The sequence below is a fragment of the Diceros bicornis genome, chromosome 15 (assembly GCF_020826845.1).
Source record: "Diceros bicornis minor isolate mBicDic1 chromosome 15, mDicBic1.mat.cur, whole genome shotgun sequence".
NCBI classification, from domain to species: domain Eukaryota; kingdom Metazoa; phylum Chordata; class Mammalia; order Perissodactyla; family Rhinocerotidae; genus Diceros; species Diceros bicornis.
The window spans coordinates 59622886-59649472 of record NC_080754.1 but is presented as its reverse complement, the minus strand read 5'-3'; the positions used below and the strand labels follow the sequence as shown (position 1 = coordinate 59649472).

At 43.5% G+C, this 26587-nt stretch overlaps 1 protein-coding gene across 1 annotated transcript in view; it reads left to right on the top strand.

The window, feature by feature from the left end:
• Nucleotides 1-24612, top strand: part of PPM1L (protein phosphatase, Mg2+/Mn2+ dependent 1L) — a 287240-nt gene extending 262628 nt beyond the window's left edge. Inside the window, exons 3-4 of the mRNA XM_058556438.1 lie at nt 19442-19603; nt 22367-24612. Of these exons, the coding sequence (XP_058412421.1) occupies nt 19442-19603; nt 22367-22713 (509 nt within the window). The 3' untranslated portion in view covers nt 22714-24612. The remainder of the gene's footprint in view (nt 1-19441; nt 19604-22366) is intronic.
• Nucleotides 24613-26587: the final 1975 nt, after the last annotated feature.

Here is a 26587-nt window from a genome sequence, read left to right as displayed (position 1 = left end):
CCCAGAGATCCATGATTTTAAGGGATTCCCTTTAAGGCTAAAAAGATATGTGACAAGTCCATTTTTCCTGCCAAGAATATAAGTTGCTACCATGAAATCCCATGTGACTATATTTCTTGATCTAATGAAGATTAGTTCTCTAGGAAGCCCCTCATTTTTTAATCCTAAAAGAGGACAGTATTCAAAATCCTTGATCTGATCTATGCTTTGCTAGCCCAGATTTTGTTATCTGACCATGGTAACCATTAGCAAACATTTACTGTGATGCTTTTAAAGATATGTCCACATATTCTTTGATACTTCTTCCCTCAACAGGTAGAGCTTAATTCCTCTCCCCTTCAGTGTGGGTAGGACTTGGTGGCCCCCTTCTAATGACTGAATATGGCTTCAGTTATAGGTTATATATATATATATTAGGTTATAAAAAGACTGTGGCTTCTGTCTTGAATGTGCTCTCTTGCTCTCCCTTTGTCTCTTGAATCACTTGCTCTGGGGGAAGCCAACTGCTATTGTGAGGCAGCCTTGGGGAGGGCAAAGTCAGCTGCCAGGTCATGAGGTCACTTGGGCAGCCAATGAAGCAACGCACATGGGGAGGAACTGAGGCCTGCCAAAAGCTACATGAATGAGCTTGGAAGCATACCCTCCCCTAGGTGAGCTTTGAGGTGACTGACAGTTTGACTGCAACCTCATGAGAGACCCTGTGGTACAACCACCCAACTAAGCTGTTCCAGGATTCTTGACCCTCAAAAACTATGTGAAATAATAAATGTTTGTTATTTTAAGCTGAAATTATGATGAGTCTATCTTATGTCCATTTCTTCATCAAGAGATGAAGTCACATTGCCTTATAAATTTACAGCAGAGAGCTAGTTATAGGTTGCATATAACAATAAGTGTAGTCAAGAGTTTTATTTTTCTTTTAAAAAGCAAAATTGACTCCATCCTGACACCATTTTTATAAGCACATCTCCTTGGTGTGTATTATAATCCTCTGCTCTTCAGTAATTAGTCTGAAAATCACGTGAAAATTCTTCCGTTTCTTCAGTGGTTCTGCTTCTCACCAATTAAAGAAGAGACAGCCTGAGGACTATCCTTCTGGAAAATGACCCAGGTTCTCAGTGCTCTGCCCTATTAGAAAGCAGGCTGACTGATGGAGAAGCATGTATTTTTTTCCTCTGAAGCTGTTCTGGTATTTTATGAAACTCTCACCTCATCATATTTTAAATTATAATGCTTAACTTCTACCATTTAGCAAATTTAGGTGGAAAGCATTGAATGAACCTGCTTCCCATCTGCTGATCAAAATGAAGCCTGAATTAAATAAACTTCTTTTAAATAAATGCTGAAGTCTGATTTCCACAAGCCTTTGGATCTTTAAAAGTTGACTTCTGGAAAGGTGGTCCTCGATCTCAGGGAACATACACTCCCTTTGGAAACCGGTGTAAATCTACCAGGGTTGGGTCTAAGATGGGTTATTCCATTTGTGTACCCTCTTTAAAGCCACAGGAGTTTGCCAGATTCATGATCATACTTTGAAAAGTATTAGCTGGCCAATTGCTTGGTGCTTAATGAAACAGTACCTTCCTTTATCTCTGAATAACCCTTTACTTTCTTCTTTATGTTAAGATATTTCTTTCAAGGAGTGAAAGTTCAGCATTTTTAATCAACGTTTTTAAGTAAAATACATAGTTTTATAATTATTTCTGAATTATAGCCTTAGAGATTTAATTCTTAAGTAGTTCCAAGATACTCGTTCCCCTCTTTTAAACTCCTCAGCTGGATGTCTTTCAGCCATCATAACAAGGGACTGATGTAACACATGTTCTTAATTTAAGATCCGTAAGGCTGGGGATTTCCCCATTGCATGTTCGTTTAAATTTGCAAGCAAGCAAGAGCAACGTGTTCCCTAACTCTTTGTAAGGTTAAACGTGAACTGAAAAGAGAGCAAGAGAAAATCAAGTACAATGCAATTCAGCACTGTAGCATGTGGTCAAAGCTCTTACTATTAATTAAGCACAGAAAATTTCATGTGGGCGATTTGTGAACCTTCTCAAGTCAGGTTAGGGATTTGATTCTTTTTCATATTTTCTTTCTTAAGACAGTTTTCTTAAATAGCATGTGGGTCTATATTCATATTTGCAACTTGGTAATGTTTAAGAGCTTTGACATTTCTTAATGTCAGTAATTTCCATATTGAGATTTGACATATATTTGGACTCATGTTAAATTAGATGTCCTAGTCATCATCAAATTAGAAAAAGATTTTTAAAAATCTTTCTCTGGGCCGGCCCGTGGCTTAGCGGTTAAGTGCTCGCGCTCCGCTGCTGGTGCCCCGGGTTCGGATCCCGGGCGTGCACCAACGCACCGCTTCTCCGGCCATGCTGAGGCCGCGTCCCACATACGGCAACTAGAAGGATGTGCAGCTATGACATACAACTATCTACTGGGGCTTTGGGGGTGGGGGGGGCATCAATAAATAAATAAAATCTTTAAATAAATAAATAAATAAAAATAAAAATCTTTCTCAAGTATGGAAGAGAAAAAATAATCCCCTTTTATTCATTTATTTATTCAACTCTCCCTCATATAAACACACACACACACACACACACAATCCAAGCCTTCCTCCCCACCAATTTTGACTAAGTCCTGTTCATCAGTCAAAACTCAGCTCAAATCTCTCTCCCTCATACCACTGCTTGCCTCTCTCAACTTCAGCCACACTAGAATTGTTTGTCTAGTCTCTCCTCTCTGGCACCCCGTTAAACTGTGACTTCTTCACCTAGAGACTGCACCTTTTGTTTCTGAGGCCCCAGCTCCTATCAGAAAGCAGAAAGTGCTTGTTAAAAGCCTGCTAAAGGAGTGAATAACTTTAGCCTCCGGGCTAGGTAGCGATGAGTTCAGCGGCTATAAAAGCATCATTGATAAGCTCAGCCAGAATCCTGTTGCAACCAGAGTGGCAGGAGCCCAGCGAGTCAAGGACAATGCCGCCCTGGGGGCTACAGCTCCCTCAGGGCCTGTGTGAGGCCAGACCAACACGGGAAACCACGTGCTGAAGTGCCCTCCCACGCGGGATCCCTGCTGCCCAGCAGTTCTGCGCTGTCTAGGGCTCAGGACCAGCTTTGTGTGAGCAGGGCTGCTGCAAACTTTTAGCTTATTCGGGAACTCCAAGAAGTAAAATAGGTAGAAACATTCTCCTAGTGGAGCCCTAAAGAAAATTCATTTACATGAATCATGCTTAATGTTTAAAAACCTTGTTTCCTATTCAAGTCAGAGGTTGACTTCATTACATTTGCCTGGAAAATAGACTGGTGACAAGTGAAATAAGTACCTTCAGAGGCCAGTTCAACTTAGGGTGGCTTCACAAGGGCAGCAGGGCTCTGGGAGGCTTCACTTCTCAGCTGTCACCCAGAGGGGTACTTTCCAGGGATCCTGAGAGCCGTGTTTAGTGGATGTTCTGCTCCTTGAAGTGTTCTTATTTTTCAGTTCACAACATGTCTCCTGCAGGTCACAGATTAAACAGTTGCGGGTCAAGAGGGGATTTAGACCTACTTAGAGCACAGTGTTCCCCATTTAATTATAGAGTCTCCTTTGTTCTTAACTAACCTGGCAGCTCGTTTATCAGTTACGTTCAGGTAGCTCATGCCTTAAGTGTCCTTTTAAACCCTTGGGCCTGTAACTGCTAAGGCTTTCTTTTTACACCTGGAAAATGTGAGCCTTTAGGTTTTATTCAACAGAGGCTCAAGCTAGCAGCCTGGAATTAAGCCCCAGTTCTGGGGTGGTGCCCAGAGCGCTAGACTGAGCAGCTGAAATGCAGCTTAAGTCCTCGTTCCATTGCACATCTTAGTCCTGAGCCTCTTGCCTTGTCTGATAAATGGAAATTAATAATATCCCTTAGGGTCATTGGAGGAAGTATTTGATATCACTTTGCAAACTCTGAAGACTATCTAACCCTCTCTCTGATGCACTCCGGACATTACATTTTATATACCCCAGAGCCCCTTCCAAAGTGATTTAGTCTCAGGGGCGTGGGAGAGGATGTCTCTCTCATGCTGTTTCCAAACTGATCAGCTCCTCTCCCTTGCTTATTTCTTGGGCTTTGTACTTGCTTATTGTTTCTGGCCTACAAGAAAATCATATATTTATTTTCCAACTCAGCTATGATTTAAAAAAATTTTTTTAAATATTTTATATATTATTTGCATACTGTACCAGAAAGATTTGTCTGAATATCTAGATTGTATATTGCCCTGTATTGTTCTTTAGTGGAAGCAAATATAAACTTTAAGGAATCCTTAAATAAAGCTATTTGCTGCCAAAGCTGACTACTTTCTTGCCACAAATTTTAAAAGCCTCATTGAGGGTGTCAGACCTGGGTTCAAATTCCGGCTCTCCCACTCAAAGCTGTGTGACTTTGGGGAGCTTCTTGTTCCTTATCTGTAGGATGGAGGGATGATGATGATGGTGATAACAATAATAATAATACACACCTTGCAGGATTTTTGTGAAACTAACAGAGGTCAGGTATGTGTGAGCAGCAAGCAGTGTGCCTCGCCCATTGTAGCTTGTTGAGTTCATGACATTTCCCTTTGTGGCCTTGAGATTCTGGCATCCTGTAACTCTTTCTGCTTTGTCTCCTGCCCCCACCCCCGTCAGCCTCACCTCCTGTAATGTGACACCCACTCAGCAATGACCTGTAGCAGGAAGAGGCTTACTACCTGCTACCTTGGGGAACTGGCTCTCCCTGGTCAAGGCTTCCTGTGCAGCACGTGTGTCATTATCAGCCTGTTCCTGCTGCCCTCCACTCTCTGTCATCATCCCGTGTCCCTTTTTGGGCAGCAGCATCAAATCATGTGATGTTATGGTGTCATAGAAGTGTGGTGTCAGCAAACCCAGCGCTTTCTGAGCCCTACTCATGATGAGCCTGGGGCCTGGCATTCCCCGCCACTGTTCCTTCTTTCCCTGGAACTACATTGGCTAAAATGGAAACGGGAGGCAGTCAGGTTTATCAGTATTTCACTTGCATAGCCTCAGTCTTGTTACTGAAATGGCAGGTCGATTCAGTGAGGAAAATCAAATGACTGGACAAAAAAATCCCGTCATCATCGCAGACCATGGCAGAAGACCCTCAGTGGGAAGGAAAAAGATGCCTAACATCAAGGAACGTGAAAGTAAAAAGGACTGAATTTGGTAAAAGTGAAATAATTTCTCTAATTGAATCACATTAAATGTAGAAAATTTGGAAAAATTCAGCAAAATCTTTTTTTAAAAAGTTAAAACAACTGTAATAACCAATATTCTCTTTTTGTTTCCTTCTAATATTTTTCTGCATATATTTATGCACATATGTATTTATTAAAGTAAATGAAATTGGAATAATATTTGGTATACAGTTTTTCAACTAAAAATGCTAATGTAATATATTTTTTAAGAAATTTTATGTACAGTTTTACTTCATTTTTCACTCATGAGCACTTTCCCGTGACAATATATATTTTTCAGAAACATTATATTTAATACTCATACAATGCTTTATTATTTAGATATTTCATGATACATATTATATCTACTCATCTTGGTTATTTGTGTTGTCTGGCTGTTTTAATTAATTCTGTGAGGTCAATCCTTGTTCAGGAAGCTCTGTTCACATCTCTGATTTTTTCCTTAGGATAAAATTCAAGAATTGGCAATATTGAGTCAAAGAGTATACACAAGTGTTTGTTCTATTCTTTGTTTTGAAAGTGAAATATGAAGAAATCCCTTCTAAAAAGCTGCTGCTTTCATTCATTTTTATTCTACAAATTCTTTACCTCCTCCTTTGTGCCAATAACCATATTAGGCTATGTGAATTCCTTACCTTGTTGCATCTTCAAGAGAGAGTTAAGGTCTCACTTCCTCCCAGTGGTCCTCCCTGCAGTTCTCCCCATCACCCACCAGCTCCCCAGAAGGAGCCAAGCCCCCTCCCTGCCATCATCCCCATCCACACACCCAGGCTCTCAGTACTGTCATAGCATTTACCACGCTGGATTCTATGTGTCTGGGTCCATCTAGCCATTAGGCAGTAAGCACCTTTGGGTTAAGGACTATATCTTGTTCATCTTTATTGTTCCAGCACCAAGCCTAGTAATTTGCACACAGTAGGCACTGAATGAGGGAACAAAGAACATAAAACTATTTAGTCAACATTCACATGCATGTGCACATGCACACACACCAAATCTTATATTATTATTAGGTACAGGAGATAGAGGTGTGAAAGAGAAAAAGGAGAAAGAGGGCCATTTTCGTGAAGTAACATGGTTGTGTTTTCTCAGTTGTAGATGTGTAGATGGGATATCACTTTTTGGTTTGTGGCCACATGGGCCCGATGGAATTAAAGTTAGAATTTCATCAGATCTTTGGGGCAGCAGTCTTCCTAGACACATAGCTTTAGAGTCAGTTTTGTAGTCCACTGAGCCCAAAGCAACCTGGAGAGTTAATAATTATTGGATCAAATGTGCCCCAAATCAGATTTTGTTTTATTTACTAATCCAAAATGAACATAATTGAACAACTCTTATTTTGTCCCTTTAAATGGGGATATAAGTGACTATGTTCTCTTTGGCTGGAAAAGATGATCTGGAAATAATTTATGTCTAACTGCAGAACCTGCCAATGGCATGCTTCACAGGGGCAAATTTGGCTTTGGAAACTATTTCTTCTTCCAGCTGAAATTCTTCAGTATAGGTATGTGCTAACTAACTCAGTGGCCAGGGAAGTCATATTTGGTTATCAAACATTATTGCTACTGGCTATAGCATTTTTACAATTAAATTTCATAATTTCTAGGCCAGGGTAAAATTTAAGATGTGCAACATGCAGTAGATAGATAGATAGATAGATAGATAGATAGAGAGATAGAGAGATAGATAGATACACACACACATTTCACAGCTACAGAATAAACGTGTAGAAATGTAACTTAATTTATTTCTCTAGAATTGAATGTAACTTAGATTTTGAGTCCATATTGGATCTGATACTAAAATCTTGCTGTATTCACTTCCAGGTATATTCCATAATTTCCTGATTTTTCTCAGGTTTTTATCTGTAAATACCAAGCTGAGTTTATGTTTTCATCCTCCTTTTCTCCAGGGTGATTGTTACTATCCTGGCATCTGCTGGGATGACCCAAGGTCTCCAGGACCTGAGATGGGAAGGCTCTGAAGCTCCTGAGAGCTGCCTTTCCTCCTGCAGGAAAGCCCAGCAGTTCTCAGCTGTTCTCTCTGCTTCACCCGAGGTTGTCCACGTGAGCTTCTCTTTCATCCATGGCCTCTCCATACTGGGGCAAAGGTTTATCATTTTTTGGGCTTTGCCCTGAAAAGCAAGATCTGGGTCTTCTGTCCTTTGAGCTCCATATAATTCTTGGAGATCCACACGTCACAGATTCCCTCTTGTTTTCCTCTTTGTCTTCCTTCCATCTCCCCCACCCCTCAACACCGCCCTCCTGCCTGGCCAGCCTTACTTGTCAGGGGCAGCAGGAAGAGAGGACTCATGGGCAGGAAAACGCACTGCTCCATCTTCATGTGCCCATGGTTTAGTCCAGAACCGGGCCTGGTGGATGCTCACAAAGGTTTTTCTCTTGAGAATATTGTCTCTGTGAGTTTCCACAGTATCCTTGAAACTCAGAAGCTCAACATGACTATTTCTTTCTCTGCACTTCAGCCAGAGCAATCCTAATCTTCCCTGGGACAATGAGTGCCACAGTGAATGAAGGAGGGTCATGTACACTCAAGGGGGCAGGAACTTCAATTAATATCTCCAAAGGTCGTCCTTCCAACACATGTATATGTAAATAGGTTTATAGCTATGTGGTAATTTAAATAAAGATAACTTAAAAACCTCAGAGACCAGGTTTGTTTTTAATTGAAACAATAGGGAAGAGAGTTGACTCTACACTGAGAAAAAAGGTCAAAGAAAGTGTAATTCCCTGTTAAGCACAGAATGCATCAGGCTGTGCCTCTCATTTCCAGCCTTCTCCCCTTTTCTCCCTCTGCCTTTCTCCTCTCTGCCTTTTATTAAAAAGCAAATGCCCCTTTTAATAAAGCTCAATTTTAGAAGTTCCTATTTTACCCCACCCCCATAGCATTCATAAAGAAGCAGAGACCGTACTTGTAATTTGCTGGGAACCCTAAAGAGAAGTGAAATATCTCACTGAAGAATTCTCAAATGAAATGAAGACATGAAAAAATATAGGCAGTGCATCTCTGGCTTATGTAGAAAGAGTCAGAGAACCATGAAATTAATTTTATTTACCACTAAAAGATAATGGACTTAGAATCCAGGTTGTATTATGTAATTATAAATTAATTCCAGTAGCATGCTATCATCTGAACTAAATGTCAGCAATAGTTATGAGAAGTATGTTAATGAGCATCACAAGAGCTTGTCTGGTTACTTGTACCTCAAAATAGTCATGCCCAGAGAGTATAGACGAAGGCTCTTACAGCAAGAGGACCTACTGTGGCTTTCTAAGACTCCCCAATGCATGTGACCAGTTTAATAGGAGGTGACTCTATTTATTTATTTATTTTTTTGTCTCTCAAGAGTTTAATAAAGTACAATTATAAAATGACAAAGCATCACAGTCCAGAGCAAGAAGAGGGGTTGACATTAAATGAGGCGAGTGAAACTGGGGGCTGTTCATGGGGAACCACTTCCCCAGGGCCACACTTCTTGGCTTCTTCAGCATGACCTTCTCCTATTTTCCATCAGGTCCCAGAACATCATTTTTGGCTCCTTGCTCTCTCTGCCTCCCTGGCAAACGTGGCTGCCCTCAGGGTCTCAGCCGGTCTCTCCCTTGCTTTTTTCACTTTCTGACTCTGTCTGCGGATGTCTCCATAAGTTACGGGCTGTCTGTAGAGTGGGTGGGGGAGACCGAGACCGACTCCTGGGATCATTTCTGCCCAGTCTGAAGATTGTGTGGCCGTGGGCTTGAGGCTGGGGTTTAGAGACCCAGCACCAACACAGCCCAGGGATTCACCTGGACCACCTGGTGCAATTATATTTAAGGTATTTGTGATATCAAAAGTACTTAAAAGTTCTCCTTCACTGCTGCAGGCCTGGAGTCCCTGCAGTCTCCTGTGTTCACATACTTGCTGGGACTTCTGCAAGGTCTCCTCCCATTGACTGTACCTGACCTCATTGCCAGGGTGAAAGTTATCCTTGTAACTGGCCTCTTGAAAGTGCAGCTGGTGAGTCTTATAGGAAGTGCAGACCTTTCCCGATGTCTCCGCTTGGTCTTGGCTAAATGGACCTGTCTTTTCTTCTCTGAAGTCTGGGGCATCATATTTCTTTTGAGCTTCCCCAGAATAGACTGGCTTGGAAAACAGGCCGATGCAGGTTCCTCCATGGCTGCAGAGTTGTCCTGCTGACCCCACTCCTCATGTGCAGACAGCCCGTGGATTGCTGGAAAATGCCAAGTGACTCTCTTTAAATGTTCATACTTAACTGAAGAGGAAGGATTAGAAGGGTGTCCACAGGCCACGATCAAGTGTGAAATACACATTATTATTATAGCAGTTGAAATGTGAAGTTGAAGAACATTTCAGTTTCATAGTGGTGTTCAGTAGCATGAGATGACATATCTTAACTCTGGTGAAGCGTGAAAATTCAATGAATACACACACCCGCATTAAATAGATTTTCTTATTTAAGGTGGCACAGTTCATTTATGGAAAAGACCTTTCTGGCATTCAGACACTGTTTCTGATTTCTTCTAGTCATTTTATTAATTACTATATGTTTGCCGAGGAAGAGCCCAAGTATACCTAAATCTAGAATTAAACTACACAGCACTAGGATTTAAGATAATAGAATTTGTCATCAAGTTGACTACCTTACATTCAGCCAGTGAAACTCAGTGGCTGATATTTTTGCTTATGCAAAAATATAAGAGAGGAAAAGAAAATTATAATTTGTAATAGATCTTCTTCTCAGAAAATGTTGTTCCTGCCACTCTGTCCTCCAACATATGATGAGGGGAAATTGAGGCAGCTTCGGTTGCAAAGGAAGACCCAAAGAGGTGCCATTTGGAGGGGCCTTCTGTCCGTGCCCAGTCTGCAGGACTCACATAAGCCTCCCTGCATACATGGGAGTGTCCTATCCCTGCTTCCTCTATTTGGGAGCCCACAAAGATAGTTTGCCACCCCAGTCCTTCAGGTCTTGCTGGAAGAAGGCCTTAATGTGTTCTTGGTAGCACTCAGATGTGGCCTCAGGTGTGTTGCTGTCGATATTTCACTCTTGCGGGTTGGGCTTTAGAGCTGCTAGGATTCTCTGTGTGCATTAGAAACCCTCTAATGTGCTGTTCTGCTGAAAATCCTCACTGAGTGACCCTCTCCTGTGGCATCTTTCTTCCTGGGGTGAGCGGGGCGGGGTGTGGCCTAGAAGCAGGGTTGCCCATGTCATTGTGCGTGTTTGACTGCACAGCTCTGGGAGGCACTGTTCACACCGTGGTCGTTGTCAATTTGAATATGTATTGTGGCCATTTTATGGAGATGGTAGTAAAGTGTCTTAAGGAAGAGATACCTTTTTCTGGTTTGCACAAAAACATTAAATGCAGGCTAGCAACAGCCTGCCTCAAGGTTGAAAGCAACACTCTGGCAACACTGGGCGAGTTCTGCCCCTCACTAGCTGCGTGACCTTGGGCTAATCCCTTAATCTCAATTTTACCATCTGTAAAATGGGGATAATAGTACCTCATAGGCTGTGAGGATTAAAGAAGTTACATATGCCAAGGACTGAGCATAGAGCTTGACACAGAGCGAATGGTCAATATATGGTAGCTCCCATAATTAGGGCCATACGTGTCTCTCTGCACACATAGATCTCTTTCCAATCACTTTCCATTCAAGGCTCTCATAGCATAAAATAACTTTCAAACTTACTGTAAGACTCATCTCGCTGAAGCTATTGATTTGTGGTATGAATGGTTAATTAGTATTCATTCAATAGCCTCCTTCACAGAGTGAGACATGTGTCGGGATTCTCCCAGCCCAGCCACACACATTACTGTAACTGAAGAGGGCCTGTCTCCGAGAGAATTTACAGCGGGAGGTGCAAGGACTCGGGCAATAGATGAGAGAAAAGGAATAAAGAAGGAAGGCTCACTCTTTAGTTTTCCAGACAACGGATTGTCCCTCACAGGTCTGTCTCCGCCGTGGTATTACAAGACTGGTGAACAAACTCTAAGCAGGTCAAACTTTGGCGGACTTAGACATTGTGCAGACAGGGGATGGGGGCTGGGAGTCTTATCTACGAGCTGCCTGGCCGTTTATCTGTGTTTCAGGCTCATCACAGACCGGCTGTGGGAGGCGGGGCTGGCAACCCTGCTGACAGGGATCTTATCATCCCCGTGATTCTTGCGTTAATGACTGGCTTTGCCTGCTCTTTTTCTAATATGTTGCACATCAATATAAGTTCTGTCAGTTACCAGGCCCTGATGTCATCTAGGCCCTGAAATTGTGTTATTGAACTAACATTCATTGTCAAATCTTTACAGGATAAACCTATTTCTCCTCATCCTATAAATGTTGATTCTCCTTTGCTGTGTGTAATGAATGGCCTTTAGGCTGTTGTTAACAACTTCACTGAAATCCTCTCTCTCTCTTTCTCCCTGTCTCGAATGTGTGTGTGTGTTTGCATGTGTCTCCCCTTCTCCCTCTCCCCCTCCTTACCCCTTGTCACCCCTTCTCCCCCCACCCCCAATTTCTCTCTTTCCTAAAGAAAAAAAAGTCACTTTCCCTTACTGTCTTACAAAAGACTTTATGTCACAGAGGGAATCACTATTAGCGCGAGCAGTGTGGCATGTATAGGAGAGTGTCCACGTGCGTTATGAAGCAAGGCTCCCGAGGCATGTTGTTAACTCTATCCAGCTCTCTCCTCTCTGCCCAGCCTCCCACCTCCACCCCAAGAATGTGGAACTGCAGGGTCACTCATAAGAAAATGTTGCAGTAAGGTGAACTTTCATAAAATAAGGATTCTCATGACTCCAACTTTTAAATCACATCTGTTTGCATGTAGAAAGAGGGGGTGGGGAGTGTGAGAGATTGAAGGTGTGTGTTTGGATGGCTCCCAGGGCAGGGTGTTGTGCTCTGAGTAGAGGTTGTGCATGGCGCCGCTCAGAGATGAGGTGAGGCTGTGCAGCGGGAGCCTAAAGGCAGCTGAGGCTCACCCGTCCGTCACCGAGTCACTGATGGATGGTCACTGATGGTCTAGGCTGAATCTGAACTTCAGCTGTCAACAGTGCCGCAGTCATCATTGTCACTGCTGTTCCTCTGGGCCTTTTTTCTACCTATGCCATCCTACTACCACAACGGTCAGTTCTGTTTTTCTGTTTTATATCTTGTAAACTTTGCTTCATGCAATGGATATGCTCCTGGAATTTTGTGACTAAATTGTAGTTTTAAATAACATGTTAAATTCATCTTAATACAGAAAAGCATAAAGAAGAAAACAAAGTGGTCTAAAATCCCATCACCTGATAACGCTGTTAATATTTTTTAAAAAATAAGATTGTGTATATTTACATGGTTAGAGTATATATATTTACACAGTACAAAGGTGTGAATTGTACAAATACTACAATTAGTACAAGTTGTAAATTGAAAAACACCTCCACTTTTCTCACCACCACCCCAGTCCTTACACCTCCTCAGCGTTAGGAGTCTGTGCCGTGTACAAAGCACTATTATAAGAATACAGCAATGAGTATTATAAGAAACACTTTATTTTAAAGGACTTTCTAATAAAAAATAGTTTAAAAAAAAAAACAGCAATGAATAAGGCATCGCTCTGGCCCTAAAAGAGGCTGTTAGTCTAATGAGTCAAAGAATCATTTGACCTACAGTAACCTTTTGTTTGGCTTGCACTGTTTTTTACAATAAAAGTTGCCAACGTTTAAAAATCAGGAGAGTTCATATAAAAATGGCTTCCCTTGAAAAATCTGAGGAACTGTTCACAATGGGCCTGCATTCCCGCATGGCAGTATCTTCATTGCTGAAGAATTGCTGCCTCTTGAGCATGCATTCTCCAGTTTGCCACAAGCCCCACCACTCCGTGTTGTAGACCCAACACTGAAACTTGATGTCAGTTGTGACTTATCATCATGCTTGCCCTTTCTTAGAGTAGAAAAACATTTTCAGAACCCATGTTCCTATCAAAAGTAGGGGGGTTTGATAGGATGGATTGGAGTTGGCAGTTCTAATTCGAGACCACCAAAATATTTAGGTTGAAAAGAGTCGGGAGATAACTAATCCCAGCTGCTTGCTTTTGACTTTGGAGAGCTTCAGATGCCTCTGATTGATCACGATTGAGAATTTAAATGTTCCAGCTTTGTTGAAGTTTATACAGCATCACAGTTATATTAAAGGAAATTCACGTCACACTGATCAAATTTTTTGCTGATTTACAAACTTTTCTGTAACATGTACCAATGTATACTGCAAAAGGGGATGAGTTGATGGGGACTATTCAAAATGCAGACATGTAGAAACTGGCCACAGAAATCATTCCTTCTGAGGGTAGGAATAGAACAGCTTAGAGCAGGAAGAAGTGCCGATTGTGAAAGCTGTGGCCTAGTGGAGGTGGACAGTCCAGGTATGTGACTGGGCAGGTTGTTATTCCTAACTGACACCTAGTTTCCCCATCTGTAAAATGGGGATAATTTTGCCTATCTCATAGGGTAGTGCAGATTAAGTTATATAGTATAAATAAAATGTTTGGCGTTATAGTAAAATGCTTAAGCAGTAGGATCTGTCATTGTTATTACTGAAGTAGTAATTCTGGATTCCCAGGTTTTTCAGTCATTTGGGCATTCGGTACGTATGCATTGAGCCATGTAACCATGGATAAGACACTTGAAGTCTCCGAGTCCCATTTTCCTCATCTGCTTAAAGGGGGAGCAGTGCCCGCCCCTCCCCCACCCTGCTGTGGTGGGAAACCAACTGCAAGTGTGTTTGTGAGTCACTTAGTGATGTTTATTGTGCTGAACAAATTGTTATTACCACTTTATTATTAATCTAACTGAGAAAGTTTTTGAAGTGTTTATAACTAGGGTTTTTTAAGATGCCTGAGATACCCCAAGTTACTTAACCTTCATTAGGATTTACATTTTTCTCAAGTTCAACTCATCAGATGACTTAAGTGCTTAATATTACCCAACCAAAATATTTAGGTAAGTCCAGAATAGATTTTCTTGTGTACCTTTACTTTGTCTATATCCCAGAAATTAAATCAGAAGAGAGAATGGTTTAGAGGAGACTGATGAATAATTTGCATTTGTGTGTTTTTCCTAAGGAAAACAAGAATTAATAGGACAACACAAAAAACGTGCCACTTTTGCTGAAGTACTAATTGAGGTCAGAAGCAGACACAGATTGCTCACGTAATGCCCACCATGAGGCCCCTTTATGGCTTCACAAGGCGCCACGGCTTTGGAAGCTGTGGTGAGGATGGAAGCCCTACCCGTGTTCCAGTTGCATTGGGCCAGGAGCCTGGACTGGAGAAAAGAACTCAGGACAGGCCCGGGCTGGGAGTCCTCTCCACGTTCTAGCAGTGTGCCTGTGAGCACGTGTTGTATGTGCACAGGGGGCTGTCATGTTTTGATCAATGTGTAAAATGTATTTTGCTACAGCTGAGTATCTCCCTGCTGTGGCGATATCTGGAAGATGGTGTACAGTGTGGTATTGAACTGGATCGACGTGCTCAGAGCGAGAAAACAGGAGCTTAGCATAATGTCAAATCAGGACCAAAGAGACAGGGTGTGATTGTTTATTCATTCATCTATTAATTCATTTATTCAGCAAATACTGAGTGCCTGTGATGTTCTAGACGTCAGCATCATAATAGGGAAAACAAGCAGACAGTGTCCTTACCCACGTGAAGTGTACATTGTACAGGAGAAGACTGACATTAAATAAATTGTTTAAATAAATGAACAAGATGTTTACATAATTGTGTGTTGTGAGGGCAATAAAAGAAATAAAAAGGAGATGAGATCCCCTGTCAGGGAATGCCTCTCTGAAGATGTCACATTTGAACCAAGATGTCACCATATTCCGGTGTCAAAGACAGGGAGATAATACTGGGAGGAGGGAACAGTGAGTACAAAGGCCCAAAGGTGGCAAAAGGCTTGGCATGTTTGGGCAACAGCAGGGAGGCCTTGTGCAAGAGAGAGAGTGGTATGACGTGACACTGGGCAGTTGGGGGGGGCCAGACCACGCAGGACCCGCCACCACTGTTTCTCACAGGGCCTCTGAAATAGCGCACTGGCTGAAATGGTGCTGGTTTAGACTAGAGTCAGCGCAGTGAGAACAAGAGAACTGGAAGGGTTACGTGTATTTTAGAGATGAGGGTGACAGAACCTAATGGTGGATTGAATGTCAACAATGAGGAAAAGAGAAAAACCAAGGATGCCTCTTAGCTTGAGCAACTGAGTGGATTGTGCTGCCATTTTCTGAGGCTTAAAAGTTAAATAACTTGCCAGACCTCACTCAGCTAGGACACTGAAGTCTAGTCTGTGTGAATTCACTTTTTTAGTTTTTTTTAAATCTGTGAAGTGAGGTTATTAGGTTAAATTTCCAAGATATCTTCCAGATTTGCAATTAAGTTCTCATCTAGATTAAATTATTAATATGGAAACATCCTGAGGTTCAGAATCAAGTAAGAATGTCAGACTCTGGTATTTTTGATAAATAGTACTATGGTGGAGTACGTCTTTCATCTCAAAACTAGTAGTCAGAATCTTGGGAGTCTTTTTTCTGACACATACAAAATAACAAGTGATTTTGTCCATTTTCTCTTGGGTACCGTGTTCTTCTGGAGTTTCTGAGCAACAAGGTAGTTTGATCTGTGAAGTAAGGTTAGATTATAAACTGTTTCTTATAATCCTGAGCTATGACTGCCAAGCCCAAACAATAAGTTGCTTACACTGAAGCATACTGATATGTTTTAGATCTTGCTTGAGATCGTCCCAGGATACAGGAAGTTTCTACAGAGAGGGAATGGTGACATTTCAGTGATCTAAACACTGCCTGCAACTCTAATTCCACCATCAGGGGCTCACCCATTTTGGCCAGGTCTAAGATTGTATTGCTAACATAGACAGTCCCCACTTCTCAAAGCAATACATTCCTGAAATCCATGTTAAGAGGTAGATCTTATTGACCCACAGAAACAATGGAGTTGTGTTCTTGACAAAGGAATTGGCGGGCCTTGAATCTCAAGTATATCCAACTTAAACAAAGCAGCCACACTCTAAATCTCTTATCGATAAGCCTCTTATTGAACTATAAGACCCTGAATCAGTTAAGATACTACAAGGAACACAAAAATCCAATTTAAAAAGCCTTAAGCAGTAAAGACATTTATTGTCTCACAGAAGGAGAACAGGCAGTTCCGGGCTGGTTCGGCAGTTCCGTGATGTCTCAGGGACTCAGGCTCTTTCCCTCTCTGTCTCCCCTCCTGGCACAGTGCCTTGACCCTGAGGCATATCCCGTCATAGTTGCAAGATGGCTACTACAGTTCCGGGAAACACGTGAGCCAACACTAGGCCAAAGAAGTGGGTTTTTCTGTGTCCTTTCTGTTTTAGTGAGAGAGAAAGCCTTTCCCAGAAACCCCAGAGAGATATCCCCTGAAATCCTTCTCCATGGAAAACCCAGTCCCCCATCTAGACTCCAGGACAGTCCGTATCCTAGACTTTCCCTGCTTTCCTTTATTTCCCTCATTGTCTATGACCTGTCCATTCTGGTTTTAATCTGTACCCTACCCACTATCCCTACATTTATTTTATTTTTTTTTTAATTTTATAATTTTATTCATTTATTTTTCCCCCAAAGCCCCAGTAGATAGTTGTATGTCATAGCTACACATCCTTCTAGTTGCTGTATGTGGGATGCAGCCTCAGCATGGCCAGAGAAGCGGTGTGTCAGTGCGCGCCCGGGATCCGAACCCGGGCCGCCAGTAGCGGAGCGCGCACACTTAACCACTAAGCCACGGGGCGGGCCCTATCCCTACATTTACTACATTAATTCAGATCCTCATGAACTCTACCTATTCTCTCTGCTTCTCGTTTGTCTTCTACAATGCCACTGAAGTGGTCTTTTTTTTGTGAGGAAGAGTAGCCCTGAGCTAACATCTGTTGCCAATCCTCCATTTCTTGCTGAGGAAGATAGGCCCTGGGCTAACATCTGTGTCCATCTTCCTCTATTTTATATGGGATACCACCACAGCATGGCTTGACAAGCGGTGCGTTGGTCGGCATCTGGCATCGGAGCCTGCGAACCCTGGGCAGAGGAAGCGCAGGGCAGGAACTTAACCGCTAGGTCACCAGGCCGGCCCCTGAAATGATCTTTTAAAACATACATCTCAGCATGTCACTATCTTGCTTAAAACCCTTCAGTGGTTCTTCATCACATATATGATTAAATTTCAATTGTCTTTCTAGCTATAGAATGACCTCTCCCCTCCTTTTTTTTAAAAAAAAAAAAATCTTACGTGCATCTCAATACAGCTAACAATGGAAGTAGAGCTGCTAGAGCTGCTATGGCTGACATGGGGGTGTGGCAGGGGCCCACAACTCAGCCGGGTGGATCCCTCTGCTTCCCTCACATGGCGACCCCGAAGCCTTTCCCTGGATCCCTTGTAGCACAGGCAAATGGAAACATCCGCTAGACAACTGATGTGGACCCCAGGAGAGTGTGAACCAGCTAGCGGCACAGCTGGCACAGCTCAGAGGGTGGTGGAAGCCAAGGTCAGGAACACGTTCTGGCCGAGTGTGCAGAGTGAGAGGGAGGAGGGCCCCACAGAGAGACGGCGCCAAGAGTTATAGTGATTTGATGCCCCAGCCATGTAGTATCCAGTAAAGGAATGTTTCCATCTCACCTTTCAGACTCTAAGAATGTGCCTCGTAGGAGAGTTTATGCTCCGATTGTGTTAGACAAGTTAACCCAATCAGATGCTTGAGGACAGAGGGAGGCGGCTGAAGACCAAAATGCAACTAATATCAAAAACTGAGAATAATTTCTAATTGTATGAATTGTTCTTGTATTAACATTTCATTCTTATGGTTTTTTTTTTAAAGGTTAAAAGATTTGTGATTTGCTTTGATAATCCCCAAGATGAGTCTTTTTTTCTTTCACGAGACTTTTCATATCAGAAATCCTTAGTTAACCAACATTTCATGTGTTTCCATTTCTGATCAAGGCAGTTTTGAGTTAAACAGGCTTAAGTTTAACTTTGTTTGAATTTCAAACCAAACTATAATAACTGAATATGCTAATTATTCTAATTATTCTCCCTGCTAATGATGTTGACCTGTGTTTATTCTTTATGTCTATTAAAGAATGCAGTCTTTTTTGTTTTCTATGAAGACTAAAGAGCTGTTTAGGTGCAGTTTACATTCTGTTATGGAAAATGACCTTCTTAGTGAGGAGGGAAATATTAATGAAGACTAATTGATAAATAATTTTAACAAGTCAAGGTGTTGTCACTTTGAAGCAAGAGCTTAATGGGCTGTGCATTTCAGCAGGTATTTGCATACGCAGTGTCTCTGTCACAGGGAGGGGGAGAGAAGGAGAGGTGGACAGGGGCACCAGGCAGGTGATGAGGGCAGTCTCCAGCTAGCCCAGGCTGGCCAAGTCTGCTTTTACACTCTTTGACTCCACGAGGGTTTGAGGAGAGCTCGTCCTTGTGTGTCTCGAGTAGGCTCCAGGCAAGCAGGTCTTCTGTCTTGCTTCTCTCATGACTCTGACCACCCCCAGCCCCCACCTCCTGTCTAGGCCTCATTTCTGTCGTCATGGTAGGGGTTTCTGCTTCTACCTTTGTAGTCCGCCCCCATCACACCCTGGAGCTGACCTGTCTCTGGCCACCAGTCTTTGCTGTCAGACGTTACGTAGGCAAGTTTGTATGAGCAGCTCCTTCACGGCTCCCAGTGGCTCCATAGGATCTGGGTGTTGTCATCTGTCATTTACTGGCTCTTCCAGGCCTTCCAGCTGAGGAGCTCACCCGACTCCCATCTTCCCCACTTTCACCTGGGAATCACAGAAACTCAGCAGCAACGAGAAGCAGAAAATATGTATCAATTGTCTGAAGCTTCAAACTGATTTTGTTTCTCTCCTAATCCTTTTAAATGTGATATGTGTTTAAATTAAGAGCAGCAGAAACAAAATGATTTGGGAAAATAGTGATCTTATCTTAGCCTATTTCAGTGAGACTCTAAAGAAAATTGACTGTCAGATCCACTCAGTGTTGTTGAAGTGAACAGCCATCATGCCTGGAGTGGCTGGAGTCAGATTCTCACCCAGCAGGAGCGGTTTTAATGACTGAGGAATCCGGTAACCACAGAAACAGCCTAACCTCAAAGCATTGCTGACCTCCCACATTGCCTCTCTCTTCGATTTTTCAGGTACAACATGTTTGATTGCTCTCCTATCAGATAAAGACCTCACCGTGGCCAACGTGGGTGACTCAAGAGGGGTCCTATGTGACAAGGACGGGAACGCCATTCCTTTGTCTCACGATCACAAGCCTTACCAACTGAAGGAAAGAAAGAGGATCAAGAGAGCTGGTGAGCTTGTGAAGGCCTCCGAGGACTGTCTGCCATCCTGTTCCATGGACAGGCGGCTTGCCTAGATAACCCCGGGGGATAAGATGTGCAGTTACCCAGTGATTAGTAGATCGGTACAGAGGCTGCTGCTGAGGTAGCTGAGACCAGACTTTGTAACATCTCCTGTTAAATAAATGGCCGCTGAATTTGTCCTTCTTCCTGGCCAAAGATTCCTAAAGGGCCAACAATAGCCCTTTACTATTTGAAGGCTAATGAGATCTTTGGGCCCCTTCTTTCTGCCTCATTCTCACCTCTTGTCATACTCCACTCCCCTCCAGTCACGCCAAACTACTAACCAGTCCCCAAATGAGCCATGTCTCTGCTAGCTGTGTACCTTTGCAAGTGCGTCCCCACTGTCTGGTGGATAACAATTACTTGGTCTTTAAGACTCAGTTTAAGAGTGTCCTTTGGAAGCCTTTCCTGTCACCCTGTGCAAAGGCTCCCCCAGTCTGGGCTGGGTGCCCCTTTGGTCTCTCCCCGGCATCCCAGGTGGACCTCTTGGGTCCCCTTGCACGACATATGGACATACCTGGCTCTCTCATCTGCCTTGTCTTCCCAACTATGAGCTCTTTAAGGGCAGGAACTGGGTCTGTTTGTCTCTATAATCGCAGCACCTAACTCAGTGCCTGGCATAAGTTACTATTCCAGGGAGTGGAGGGTCCCTTTTTCGTTCATTTTTTCAGCACCCAGGGCCTGGGGATACAAATTCACATTCTGGAATTGGGATGGGGGTGGGGAATGGAGTAGACAGACATTAACAATAAAATAAATAGGTAAAAATAAGTGCATTATCTGGTATATTTCGAGGTGGTAACTGCTGTCTAGTGACATAAAGCAGGTAAAGGAATGGGGAGTGTCAGGGGCGTCATTATAGGTAGGGTGGTGAGTGCAGGCCTCATTAAGGTGACATGGAGACAAAGACTTGGAGGAAGATTAGCAGTTGATGATGACATTTTCATAATTTTATGTGGGGGGATTCTTTTCTACCTGTGGAAGGGAGGAATCCTTCCCTCTCCTCCCCAGACTGACACTTGTGCCTGCAGGCTCTGGGTGCGCCAGGTGGCAGGCCCAGCTGCCAGGGGAGCTCATACACCCTGGGGCCCTGGCCAGGCTGGACCCCTGCTGCCTCTTGGCTCAATCTCTGCAGGTCAGCTTCTGCCCAGAACCTCATCAACATTTGCCTTTTCACAGTAGGGACTGTGTCAAGAGGGTATTTTATAGCAAGGCTTAAGGGACAAGGATTGATTTTATTATTTTTAAGTGTATTTTCTCTGACCTCAGCCTTCCTTCTATCCCCGTCCTACTTAGCATGACAATATACTGCAACCAGTCTGGGCCAAATACATGTTGGTCCTTCTGTCTCCACCCCTTATGCTGTTTCCAACAGCAGTGATATCAGCCACAATATACTGTGTGCTCACTCTGCGCTGGGAGCCACGCCTCGTGCTTTACCTACGCTTTCTCTTTGCCTTCTTTCTGAGGTTGGTAACGTTATCCTCATTTTACAGCCAAGGAAGTGGAGCCTCAAAGAGGCGTGTGTGTCCAAGGACACACAGCTAGTGAATGGTGAGACCAGAACTGAGATCCAGGACAGTCTGACTCCAGAGCCTTGCTCTTGCCCACCAAACCGCACTTCCTGGAATGTTCTCATACATCCCTGCCCATGGCAGTCCTACCCATCACTCAAAGCCCAGCTTCAATGCTCACTCCTCCCTGATCATCAAAACCAGACATCATCCCTCCCTCCTCCCTCTGTCTGCAGCATTTAGGGGTACTAGTCTCCCTGGAAGAAGATTGCTTTATGCTGGTAGCTGTTAATACATGTGGCTTTTCCCTCCTGTCAGACTGTCTACTTCTTTAGAGAAAGGTCTGGATTTTGTGTAACTTTATAGCCTGCAAATTGCCTTGCATGGAATATATATTTAATAAATATCTAGCAAATAATATGTGAATGACCAAAGTTCTAGCTACCTTAAAGAAAAAAATAATAATAGATAATATTGAGTGCATGTTATAGTCAGGCACTGTGCTAAGATTTTATATGCAATAACTCCTTTATTTCTCCCAACAACTCAGTGGAATAGGTACTATTATTGTCCCCATTTTGCAGCCAGAGAAACCTAGGATCAGAGAGAGAGAGTTTCTCCTCCAAAGTCACAATAGCTAGAAGTGACAGAGCCAAGAATCAAATTGAAGCAGTCTGACCCAGAACCTGAGCTTTAACCACTGTGCTAAAATACGCTGTTCTTTAATCTGAGCATATTTGGGGAGCTGTTTTGAGATCTATACAGGCGCACCCAAGGGTGGCCTCCAGCTAAATGAGGTATCCCGGTGGTTGTCTCTGGTGCCCGTCCCCCTACCTTTCACCTCTCCTTTGCCAGTCTCCTCAAAGCCCTACACTAGTGCCCCCTAGAGTCAGTCACTGAGCTGCCAAGGTGTTGTTGAGTTCACGCTGATGCCCTCACCCATACGTATCTCCTAGCCTCAATATTCGTATTGATATATTCTTGAAGACCTTTAAGATGCCCAGGATGAGGGCATGAGGATCTACTGGTGTAGTGTGAAACCTCAAGCCATGCAGCAGGAAAGCTGCTCCTTCCTGGCAGTGCAGGGGTGGGGTGAGGGGAGCACATGCAGGGTCAGCCTTTTGTACTTGCACCGAGACTCTGCCAGGTGGATGAGATATCAGCTGGTCAGGCTAACAGGCTCATTCTCTCTTTCCAGGTGGTTTCATCAGTTTCAATGGCTCCTGGAGGGTCCAGGGAATCCTGGCCATGTCTCGCTCCCTGGGGGATTATCCACTGAAAAATCTCAATGTGGTCATCCCAGACCCAGATATCCTGACCTTTGACCTGGACAAGCTCCAGCCCGAGTTCATGATCTTGGCGTCAGATGGCCTCTGGGATGCTTTCAGCAATGAAGAAGCTGTCCGATTCATCAAGGAGCGCTTGGATGAACCTCACTTTGGGGCCAAGAGCATAGTTTTACAGTCATTTTACAGAGGCTGCCCTGACAATATAACAGTCATGGTGGTGAAGTTCAGGAATAGCAGCAAAACAGAAGAGCAGTGAGCCCTTCAGGGTCTCAGCTGCCTTAGACTAAAGGACTTTCAACACACTGGTCTCTTTTAATGTAGTGAAAGGTGTGGGAGTTGCATTAGGGTCATCCATCCCGGACACGGGATCCCCTCCCTGGCAGTCTTAGGTCTGTACGCAGTGATAGACAGAGGGTGCTCTTGGCCAACGTAGTTGAGAGGCTGGAAAACGGTTTCTTCATATTTCCCAACTCTTTCATCCAATGTTTCAAATATATAAATATCTAGCTGTAGATTCACATGTATGACGTGAACGGCATATGTGCCATATAGTCTCCCTTTTAAGATTCTCTTCAAGACCCTTGCGGCTCCCTCCGGGCATCCGACTTTGTATCCTCTCTTTGGGGCGGTGAGCAGGGCAGGCTCCCGAAGCGGCGGGGGCCAGGCCGCAGGTCACCTGTGAGTCGGGGCATGTGGCCACGCCCTTGCCAAGGGCAGCTGTCTGAGGATGCTTTGTCCTCCTGAGCCCAGGATTTCTGCTCAGCAGCGGCCCAGACACAGATTTGGGATGGTTTATTATTCCGCGCCTGCTGTTGGAGACTGAGGGAAGTGGGGAGGATGAGAGCCGCCTGCACAGCAGAAATAACCTTTTTCCCTCCCTCCCTTTATTAGTTAAATAGACTTTGTGTACCTAACCCGACCAGTCTTTGTGCGTTTGTCCTAACTGTGCATGACCTTAACCTTTGGCTTACCCTTACCTTATGGACTAGGCTGCTCTTAACTTCACCAGCACCACGGGACACCATGGTTTTTGTCTTTCATCACCAAGAAACCTCTTAGGGGACGCGAAAAAAGCAAATCACTGTACCACAATTCCTTCCCTCTCTAAGGGCAGATAGAGGAAAATAATGGCTGAATGAGTCACAGTGCCCCTTGGGAAGTCTGCTGTTCGCACTGGGAGAGAGCTGGTGAGGTGACCCCCTTGCAGTGAGCTCCAGCTGCCAGTTTTTGTGCAGGTTTTTTTTCTCTCCTATTCCAGTAGTTTTCAAGTGTCTTTCAAGCAGTCTTCTGAGGAGCTGCAGCCTGGAACTGCATGTGTGTTCCTTGAAGCCGAGTACAGAGTTCCCAGTGCAGTTTGGAATTTAGTGGTGAGCTACTGGGATGTGCTTCTCCTGGACGATAGACAGGCAGCAGCCTTCGACTTTTGGTTGCAAATGACCGTCTGTACCAGGTAGCTTTCCCCAGGCAAACGCGAGCTGCCCTACACTGCCTGCCCTGCGTTCAGTGCAGCAAAGCTGGTTGGGGACTCAAGCTTGAACCTGTATTGTTAAGCTGCCGGAGTTATTTTGGGGCCAGGCTTGCTGTTCTCCATTTCCTATCACCAAAGTCATGTTTTCAATCTTAGTATTTTATAAGTTAATTGACAGAAATGCTGGGTCATCCTGTTTGGCTGACTGAGATAGCTCAAACAGCCAAATAAGATTTCCTTTGCATTCCCATCCTCTGTGTCTGACATGCCAGGGTATCCTGGTTTTGTTCTTTTTGAGTGGGCATTTGTTGTTATACTTTCTCGAAGGCCCCATTTACTGGCCACCTCTTGCCCACAGTGCCCCTCCCCTGCCCTCCTTCAGCTGTGGAGCTTTCCAGAAGCAGCTTCCAGGAGAGCACTCTAGAGGATGAAAAGATTCTGTTGTGGCTACCAAGGACTGTTAGATTCCTCCAAGCACTAACCTTTTCTTTGATTGCAATGAGAATTAATAATGACTTCCCAAGAGATTTGCTTACTTTTGTAAACTGTAACATTAGAATTTCCAATATTAGAACCCTGGTTATTTTTTTAGCCATAGAATATTCTAGTACAAGATATCTGCCGCCATTTTAGATTGAAGTGTTTGCCTATTGAAAGACACTGAACGTTTGGATGTGTGCATTTGGGGTGGGGTCGGGGAGGAATGTGGGGAACACGCGGGTTGTGATCAGTGATGGGACCCTCAGGCCAGGTGGCCTGAGTTTTCCTGGAGATTCAGGACGTTCTGACTCTGGAGAGTTAGCAAAGCCCACCGTCTAACTGAAGGTCAGGACTAAGTAGTCTCAGCCTTTTATGGTACGTAGTCAATATTCCTTTTTTATTTTTATCTTAACCCCAAAATTCACAATAAGGGGAAGAGATTTTTAAATTTCATGATCATTGTTATTGTCTAAAATGAAAATAGTAATGTTTTGGTGAAGATGAAAAAGAAAAGCTACTAAATTAGTAAATTAGTGTTTATTTTCCCTGCAAAATGTCTTAGTAGATGGTGCTGAGTGCAGGGGTGCATGACTTTCCCTCTAATTGAGATTCACAAGGCGTGTTCTAAGTTTTACTTTGTAGAATTAATTCATTTCTGACTTTAACCAAGTAGTGTGTGTATTTCCTAGTCCCTTTCTGCCTCTTTTCCTCCCACTTTGACTTATAGATTTTTAAAAGATAGAAGTTCTAGGCAAAATAGTGGCAATGGTTAATAGTTACATCCACAAACAGAGTACTTTGCTCCCTTCCCCTGTCCTCCTGGGGCGCTCTCTCCCTGACCCTCTTTCAGCTGTTGGGGTGGGCAGACATCACCCCCGGGTGCCCTGTGGCGCACAGCCGCTCCTGTTTTCTAGGGACTAGGGAAGGTTGAATCTAACTGTAGAGAAACTGATTCGAGAAGTTTGCATGTGAGGCTTCCCTAAACAGTACTGCTAAAGCTCTGGAATTGTCGCCCAAGGCTGCCTAGACTCCCTAGCCTGAGTTCACATTGCCAATAACCCCCATGGTGCCAGATTTTGGGATAGTTTTTACAGTCTTTTAGAAATGAAGCTGGGAACGAACGAGCATGTGCTTATGAGCCCCCAGCAAGATGCCAAGCCCAGGTCCTCATTAATGCACTGCTCTGCTGCCGCTCCCCTGGCAATTTGTACTCTTAAAATAGGTTAGGATTTGGAGGGGAGGGAGAGAGCAGGAAAATTTTTAAAAATTCATTGTATTTTCAATTCTCTAATCAAAAGAATAAACAATACTTATGTGGAAACTCCAGAGCTAGTTCCCAAGACCTGCATTTATTTTATGTGACCAACTTGCCCAAGGCACTCAAGTCTGAAGTCCTGTTCTAATATAACCTGACTGACCATGTGTACACATTACTGGTAGCCAGTGGCTACATTCTGTTCCTCGCTGTGAAATCGAGGTACTGGCCCCTTGAATCTTGTCCATGTGATAAGAGTATTACAGAGAGTGTCTGATAGAGTAAAGGAGCATATGCAACCTGGATAACTTAAAACAGGCCTTATTTCATACAGCTGTAATGATTTCAACCCAGATACATTTTGTGCAAACAGGATTGTATTTCAGTCCTATCTGAAGTGATTCTAGGAAACTGATTACACTATTGAACTGGATCACGGTGTATCTGGCAATACATGAGGGATTCACGAAGGGAAAGATCACTTGTTCCTTTGCCAGGCACACCTTGATTTTCCTGATTTGTTCTTCCTTAGTTGTTGCCAGATCTAACTCTTGCAACTGTGTCAACGCAGAAGGTTTAGAAAGGGCAACATTTCATTTGAAAGTACAGGAATACATACTTTGGGTAAAGCTTTATTTTCCAATGATTTCAGACATTTTCTTCCTTCTTATGACCCATCATTAGACTGATCTTCCCTTAATATTCTCCCAAAACTGCCTTAGCTCATCACAGCAGCATTCCTGACCCAGCTCTGCAGAAATGACATGACTATTAGATACCATGCTGGGCCTATTTAATTGCCTCTGGATTAAACTGTTGTTTTTGTTTTTCTTTGTTTTATAATTTTATTTATTTTTTCCCCAAAGCCCCAGTAGATAGTTGTATGTCATAGCTGCACTTCCTTCTAGTTGCTGTATGTGGGACGTG